Below are 8,581 nucleotides of genomic sequence, written 5' to 3'. Positions count from 1 at the left end.
ATCAAACTGTCTCAAGCCTCATTTACAGTGAGGGGAAAAAAGTATTTGATCCCCTGCTGATTTTGTACGTTTGCCCACTGACAAAGACATGATCAGTCTATAATTTTAATGGTAGGTTTAATTGAACAGTGAGAGACAGAATAACAACCAAAAAATCCAGAAAAACACATGTCAAAAATGTTATGAATTGATTTGCATTTTAATGAGGGAAATAAGTATTTGACCCCTCTGCAAAACATGACTTAGTACTTGGTGGCAAAACCCTTGTTGGCAATCACAGAGGTCAGACGTTTCTTGTAGTTGGCCACCAGGTTTGCACACATCTCAGGAGGGATTTTGTCCCACTCCTCTTTGCAGATCTTCTCCAAGTCATTAAGGTTTCGAGGCTGAAGTTTGGCAACTCGAACCTTCAGCTCCCTCCACAGATTTTCTATGGGATTAAGGTCTGGAGACTGGCTAGGCCACTCCAGGACCTTAATGTGCTTCTTCTTGAGCCACTCCTTTGTTGCCTTGGCTGTGTGTTTTGGGTCATTGTCATGCTGGAATACCCATCCACGACCCATTTTCAATGCCCTGGCTGAGGGAAGGAGGTTCTCACCCAAGATTTGACGGTACATGGCCCCGTCCATCGTCCCTTTGATGCGGTGAAGTTGTCCTGTCCCCTTAGCAGAAAAACACCCCCAAAGCATAATGTTTCCACCTCCATGTTTGACGGTGGGGATGATGTTCTTGGGGTCATAGGCAGCATTCCTCCTCCTCCAAACACGGCGAGTTGAGTTGATGCCAAAGAGCTCGATTTTGGTCTCATCTGACCACAACACTTTCACCCAGTTCTCCTCTGAATCATTCAGATGTTCATTGGCAAACTTCAGACGGGCCTGTATATGTGCTTCTTGAGCAGGAGGACCTTGCGGGCGCTGTAGGATTTCAGTCCTTCACGGCGTAGTGTGTTACCAATTGTTTTCTTGGTGACTATGGTCCCAGCTGCCTTGAGATCATTGACAACATCCTCCCGTGTAGTTCTGGGCTGATTCCTCACCGTTCTCATGATCATTGCAACTCCACGAGGTGAGATCTTGCATGGAGCCCCAGGCCGAGGGAGATTGACAGGTCTTTTGTGTTTCTTCCATTTGCGAATAATCGCACCAACTGTTGTCACCTTCTCACCAAGCTGCTTAGCGATGGTCTTGTAGCCCATTCCAGCCTTGTGTAGGTCTACAATCTTGTCCCTGACATCCTTGGAGAGCACTTTGGTCTTGGCCATGGTGGAGAGTTTGGAATCTGATTGATTGATTGCTTCTGTGGACAGGTGTCTTTTATACAGGTAACAAGCTGAGATTAGGAGCACTCCCTTTAAGAGTGTGCTCCTAATCTCAGCTCGTTACCTGTATAAAAGACACCTGGGAGCCAGACATCTTTCTGATTGAGAGGGGGTCAAATACTTTTTTCCCTCATTAAAATGCAAATCAATTTATAACATTTTTGACATGCGTTTTTCTGGATTTTTTTGTTGTTATTCTGTCTCTCACTGTTCAAATAAACCTACCATTAAAATTATAGACTGATCATTTCTTTGTCAGTGGGCAAACTTACAAAATCAGCAGGGGATCAAATACTTTTTTCCCTCACTGTATACCTGGCACTTACAGGCGTCCTGTGTCCTGATCTTGTCCACATTCAGATTGCGCCCACATTTTCAGTCTACACATGGTATTAAATCTTATCCCTCCCGTGTCCGTATTGTGACCAGATTTCCTGGTCATTCCCTGTAAGCAAATTATTTGACAGATATTCTTTCAAAATAATGTTTATTTATTCATTTTTATTCACATATTGATGCCATAAGTCAATGGTGCCACCTGTGAGTGGTTTTAAAGGGTGGGATAATGATGATTTAAATGATTTCACTGTCCAGATCCGTCTACACTGGTAAGGCTGCGTTTAGACAGGAAGCCCAATTCTGATAGTGGAAAAAAATAATTGGTCTTTCGACCAATCAGATCAGCTATTTTGCCTATAATTGGGCAAAATATCAGAATTGGGCCACCTGTGTAAATGCAACCTGCGTGCCTAAGGCCGTGCCTAGACTTGACAGTTCATGCAGCTTTAGTATTCTGATCATAGAGTTCTGATCATGGAATTCCGAACGCGTCATGTGTCTACACCTACATTGAAATTTGTCTACCGTGTCCGGATTCCCTTTTCCCGCGCTATATTCAAATGCCAGTATGCATTCTACAAACGGTGGAATAGGGATAATATGATAATAACACAACAACAACTGATGGCAGTAGCTAACTAATGTAGCTAACTAGCCAGCTAACCTCTGTAGCTAGCCAGCAAGCAACGCAAAAGGAATTGCAAACGGGTTAGCATAACTCTAGCCAAATTTTTTTAAATAATCTCACACGCTAGGAACGTATTTCCTCCAACGTTATAATGAAAAGGTGCCTCTCGGTCCCAAAACACACGTTTTCGGGAGACTTGTGGGAGGAGTGCTGATGACATCGCCCACTGTATGTGTTTTCGGCAGCCTGATGTGTCCAGACTGAGGAGAAATCCGCACACAATGCATCCCTGACCACCTACTGAAGTGGTCAGACAAATCTGAACACAAACATACCACAAAGCGACATTTGTGCTTCTAGACACATCTTTTCAATGCGATCTTCATATTCTGATAGCAGAAGTCGCATGTAAGTGTCAAGTGTAGACACGACCTGACTACCTACGGAGGTGGGGAGGAACATCTGATCACAATGTATTTTGATTGTCTACATCTGTTTAAAAATGTGGACACAATCAGAATATGGAGAAGATCAGGACAAAGGACGCATGTTGGAAGCAGGTATAAACAGCGCTAAAGTATTGCAAAGAAAAATGAATACTATTAGAACCCAGGTTTGGATATGACATGATGATCCTCTGTTGTCTGGTGATAAATGAATGTGTTTGAGTGTAGTCAACGTTTATAAGCACTTATCATCACTTTATTAGCATAAGGCATTGTAAAGAGGTGACATCCATAGAACTTTGCAACATATAATCACTGCAATTACATAACAGTGACCTACAGAGAACAATTACACTGTTTGTATTTCCATGGTCCATATATCTATATATTTTATATGGTTCATATTGAGGTAATTGTTTTTAACCAATTTGTTTAGACTTTTCAACACAAATGAAAATCCTTCTGGCAAGGATAAAAAAAAAAAAAAAAGCAAATGTTGTACAATATTTAGTGCTTTTAGCCAAATTATAGCAGAACTCTTACATCTCTCTACAGTTGATTCTGCCTCAGCTTTACTGTGCATTGTTGTCAAATCAATGTGAATAATACCAACTTCAGCTCTGGTAGCTGAGAGAGAGTTTTTCTAGTAATGATTATGAAACCTGTTAAGATTTCTTTATGACTGACAACATATTGATGAGTAACTCATCACAAAGCTACGGTGGCCCTAAGGGGCGGCCTTTAAAACACCGTACAAAGCCTTAGGAATACCTACAAAAAAAGTATGTTTAGCCAAAGAATCACAGTATAGATACCAGTCTGATTTGTCATCTACGTACGACACCTGTAGTGTTCTCTTGGTTGTAAGATTGTCTTAGAAGTAGAACTATCTTTTGTTGTTTACAGTTTCTCTTCCGATTGTAACACAATGACATATCATATTAAAATAAATGTCTTAAAGTAGAGCTGAAAGGAAAACACTCAGTTGGTGGTGATAGCCATTGTATTTTGTATGAGCCTATTTCACTATGACATCATTGTAAACGATGGGATATTTTTTGCATAAACTATCAGAAATGAACTGAACTGTTTTGTTATATTTTTGCTGCTTTGATTGTAAAATGCACACAAATGTTTTGTCATTATGAAATTATGTGATAGTGAAATAGGCTCATTCATCTTTTGGGGTGATGAACATTAGGCATGAAAGGAAATATTTGTAATTTCTTTATTGATACCAAAATATTTGGTTACATGGACCAACATTTAAAAACCAGGAACAGTTTGACCTAAATGAATATCAACTATACAGAACGGTGCACAACAATGTCACTGAGATTACTTTTAAAGGTAGACTAAGCAATTTGACATCACCATACACAGTGGGGTGACTTCCTGTTTACAGAATCAACAAAAATGGCGGTCCTGACACATTTTTGTTTTCTGTATGTAGATATTTTGTCTATGATGATGTCATATAACGGAGTTGACCTTTAATACTTAAAAATCCTTGATTGATCCACAATTTTTAAAAAGACAAGTCATATGGACTGGGAGTCTTTATTTACAGAACACATTTTCTTAAATGATTCATTCATTAGGAGAACAGCTAAATCTGTGCTTGTTAGAAATATCATATTATTAAATATTGTCAACTTTCCACTAAAGGTTTTTACAGTGATGTGGTATACACACTGTATGCAAAGTCCTAGAGCCAGCTAATGTCCAGAGATCAATCTGACTGTTCTCATCAAATGTACTTCAAATATACTTCATTAATACATCAAATGTACTAATAACACTGATCGGGTATGAACAGATATTCAAAAAAGGTATTTAGCCTGCCTGTGACAATGATAAGGAACAATTTTGAATTAAACTCTAAAACAAAATATAATGCAGTGATTACACATGATATCTATAGCATGGACAAGCCAAAGTTGTATAGGTTTAGGCCCAACGTTTATAAATCACATAATTGGACTTAGACATGTTACGATCAAATGCTTTGCATAAAAACATTTTCTAAACAAAGCTCTTGATTAGTTGCCATGTAAAAAGTTGCAATCGTTGGTTGTGCATTTGGGTCAAGTAAAGGCAATTGGTGATTGTTAAGACAGGACCCAAGATATAAACCAATATCTGACGATAAGTCAAAACATTGTCATGGCCAAAACATAAATCAACAATTTAAATCATCACCATTTCTACCGACAATGCAAAAATAGTATTCTAGTCGCAATGCTGCTATCGTGCCTCCATCCCTATAACCAACGATCTATGTACATTTCTGTAACACAATAGTGTGTGGAGATGCATGATATCCATTGTCTCTGAGACGTTGCAGCGAGATGTTGCAGCAACGTTGTGTCTGTAGTGCTGAGATGAACAGTTTCTGTACAATAGACTATTAGACCAGAGGTTCTCAAGCTGCTGTCCTTCCCACTCTCATTCATACACATTTTAGGGAGAAAATCTGTCAAGTGCGTGTGCATGCATGCGTGTACGTATGTATACATGTCATTGATTGTGTGTGTGCATGCGTACGTGCACATGTATGTATGCATGCGGTGCGAGTGTGTGTATGTATGCATGTAATTGATTTAGCATGTTATGGAAGAAGGGTTGTATTTATCCCTCTATGTTTTAATGAAACCGTGTGATAGATCTGAAAGCCCTCGAGGCCTACACTACTACACTCCACAGCGGGATCAATGACTTTCCAGATCACTTGATGTTGCCACGGGAACCGCGCTGTTTGGTCATGGTGGTCAGCATCTGGCTGATGTAAGAGGTCAAGAGGTCGTCCATCTTGTAGCCCTGTGGTCACACAGACAAACAAACCAGTTCAAAGGTACATTAATGCTTTGCAATATTTCATGGCAGCATATGAATCAGACCTGTGTTCAAATAGTAGTATTTGTTTTCTGTCAAATACTTCAGCATGCGCTTGATTGAGCTTGCCTGGTGCAATGGAGCCAACGGAGTAGTCCCAAAAGTGCAAATCTGCCCAACTGCCCAACTGTCACTCCAAACAGGCCATCTACATACAGGCTAATTTCAGGCTAAGACAATGACTGAGATTTTTGACCACATGACACCTGCGCTCTTATCAAGTCTGGCATCACCATCATCAAATCATCTAGTCTATCTGCAGTTGGTTGCCAGAAGCACCAGTCTCCTCCATGAGCAGGCACACTCCGTTGAGAAGGAATGTGTAGCCTACAAGATGAAATGAACAAATTAAACAATAAACCCTTCATTTATAAAAGCCGATATTTCACCTACATTTACATTACATTTTAGACCCTCAATATTTATTGGAAAGTAGCATCAAGATCACTGTGCACTTTCACCACCCTGTGAAGTTCATCATAACTTATTTCATCTGTAGCCTAATAAACTGCATGTTTTCCCAAGTTGTAGTGGGAGGACCACACACCATATCATTGCGTGACTCCAAGTTTACTTCAATATGATGGTTATTATATCAATATTTGCGCATAAAGGCATTTCCACCGCCATTTCTCGAATAATACATTTTACAGACACAAAAATATCCCACCATGTTGAACGAACAAATTATCTGTCTGCATTTATATTGTACCGAAACGTCCTATTCCCATCACAGTTGTTGTGATTTTTTTTTTTATACGGTATGACGTTACTTGCATAAACACTGTGGATGGAAACGTGGTTATAGTAAGTACATTTTTCCTCAATTAAGTAATTATCAGCAAAGTCAATGCTTGTAGGAAAAGACAAGTGCTTTTTTTTGTATGCATCTTTAGAATACTTTAGTTGATACAGTATGTATCATGTAATTTTATGTCATATGTTATGTCATGTCATGTCATATTGTGAGTGTTGAAATGTCCAGTAGCTCACCAGTGAGGTCTCACACAGCAGCTTGGTGCCTCGGACCAGGTTTCCGATGGTGATGTGGAAGTAGGTGTTGCCACTGCTCCAGTTGGAGATCTTAGTGAACGGGTGTGTCGTCAAGATGTCCTGTTGAGGTGGGAATTGGAGAATTACACAGTAAACACACGTATACAACTTCCATAACACACATGTGCGCGCAAGAAAATGTGCACACACACACCCGAACACACGCACGCATGCAGGCATACACTCACCTTTGACTTGGGGTCGATCAGGCTGACACCATGTTTGTTGATTGCTATCAAGAGGATCTCTGGGAAGTTTGGATCAGTGGTTTGCTGTTGAATAGGAAAACATCAGTTTAGTTGCAATTGGTATCTATAACAAACAACTTGAGTTTGTGATTTAAAAAATAAATAAATAGATTCTGGGATTGAGGCAGACAATAGGCCCTTACACAGATGTATACACTGACAGAGATAATAATAAAATAAAGCAAGTTTTAAAAAAGTAGCAAGGAATGCACAACAACTCTGACCAGGACAATAATAATAGTCCACGACTGAGATTGTATTGACTGTTCTGAAATTAACACCATTGATCAAGAACATTCATTTGATCATTGGAACAAAAACCTCCCAAAGTACTAATCAGCACTCAAATACACACGGTTACTCAAACAATAAAAACACAAACAATGATCATTCTGTACCGTTTGCACAAGAACATGAATTCATATAGAAATCAATACAGCATTCAAATAGAAATCTTTACCTTGACTTCAAAGAAGGCCGAACCAAACGTAGGCCACTTGAAGATTACTTTGAGGAATGAGAGCTTGGCCTCCTCTCGAGTCTTCCCCGACTGCTTGTTGAACAACGCCACTATAGACTGTGAGACAGAAAAACAAGCCGCAGAGTGTGACCAAATATTATTTAATCTCCCGGTTTCCTACAGTGGGGAAAAAAAGTATTTAGTCAGCCACCAATTGTGCAAGTTCTCCCACTTAAAAAGATGAGAGAGGCCTGTAATTTTCATCATAGGTACACGTCAACTATGACAGACAAATTGAGGAAAAAAAATCCAGAAAATCACATTGTAGGATTTTTAATGAATTTATTTGCAAATTATGGTGGAAAATAAGTATTTGGTCACCTACAAACAAGCAAGATTTCTGGCTCTCACAGACCTGTAACTTCTTCTTTAAGAGGCTCCTCTGTCTTCCACTCGTTACCTGTATTAATGTCACCTGTTTGAACTTGTTATCAGTATAAAAGACACCTGTCCACAACCTCAAACAGTCACACTCCAAACTCCACTATGGCCAAGACCAAAGAGCTGTCAAAGGACACCAGAAACAAAATTGTAGACCTGCACCAGGCTGGGAAGACTGAATCTGCAATAGGTAAGCAGCTTGGTTTGAAGAAATCAACTGTGGGAGCAATTATTAGGAAATGGAAGACATACAAGACCACTGATAATCTCCCTCGATCTGGGGCTCCACGCAAGATCTCACCCCGTGGGGTCAAAATGATCACAAGAACGGTGAGCAAAAATCCCAGAACCACACGGGGGGACCTAGTGAATGACCTGCAGAGAGCTGGGACCGAAGTAACAAAGCCTACCATCAGTAACACACTACGCCACCAGGGACTCAAATCCTGCAGTGCCAGACGTGTCCCCCTGCTTAAGCCAGCACATGTCCAGGCCCGTCTGAAGTTTGCTAGAGTGCATTTGGATGATCCAGAAGAGGATTGGGAGAATGTCATATTGTCAGATGAAACCAAAATATAACTTTTTGGTAAAAACTCAACTCGTCGTGTTTGGAGGACAAAGAATGCTGAGTTGCATCCAAAGAACACCATACCTACTGAGAAGCATGGGGGTGGAAAAATCATGCTTTGGGGCTGTTTTTCTGCAAAGGGACCAGGACGACTGATCCGTGTAAAGGAAAGAATGAATGGG

General features: G+C 40.1%; 1 protein-coding gene across 1 annotated transcript in view; it reads right to left on the bottom strand.

Moving 5' to 3' along the window:
* Nucleotides 1–5,461: 5,461 nt before the first annotated feature.
* Nucleotides 5,462–8,581, bottom strand: part of myo7ab (myosin VIIAb) — a gene marked incomplete at its 3' end in the record, with an annotated part of 64,703 nt that continues 61,583 nt past the window's right edge. Inside the window, exons 44-47 of the mRNA XM_084178848.1 lie at nt 7,391–7,507; nt 6,871–6,954; nt 6,623–6,742; nt 5,462–5,554 (exon numbers count right to left, since the gene is read on the bottom strand). Of these exons, the coding sequence (XP_084034974.1) occupies nt 5,462–5,554; nt 6,623–6,742; nt 6,871–6,954; nt 7,391–7,507 (414 nt within the window). The remainder of the gene's footprint in view (nt 5,555–6,622; nt 6,743–6,870; nt 6,955–7,390; nt 7,508–8,581) is intronic.

This window comes from Coregonus lavaretus (genome assembly GCF_964263955.1).
Source record: "Coregonus lavaretus genome assembly, chromosome: 15".
Lineage (NCBI taxonomy): Eukaryota > Metazoa > Chordata > Actinopteri > Salmoniformes > Salmonidae > Coregonus > Coregonus lavaretus.
Note: the sequence above shows the minus strand (reverse complement) of the source record. Positions and strands in the feature narration are given on the sequence as shown.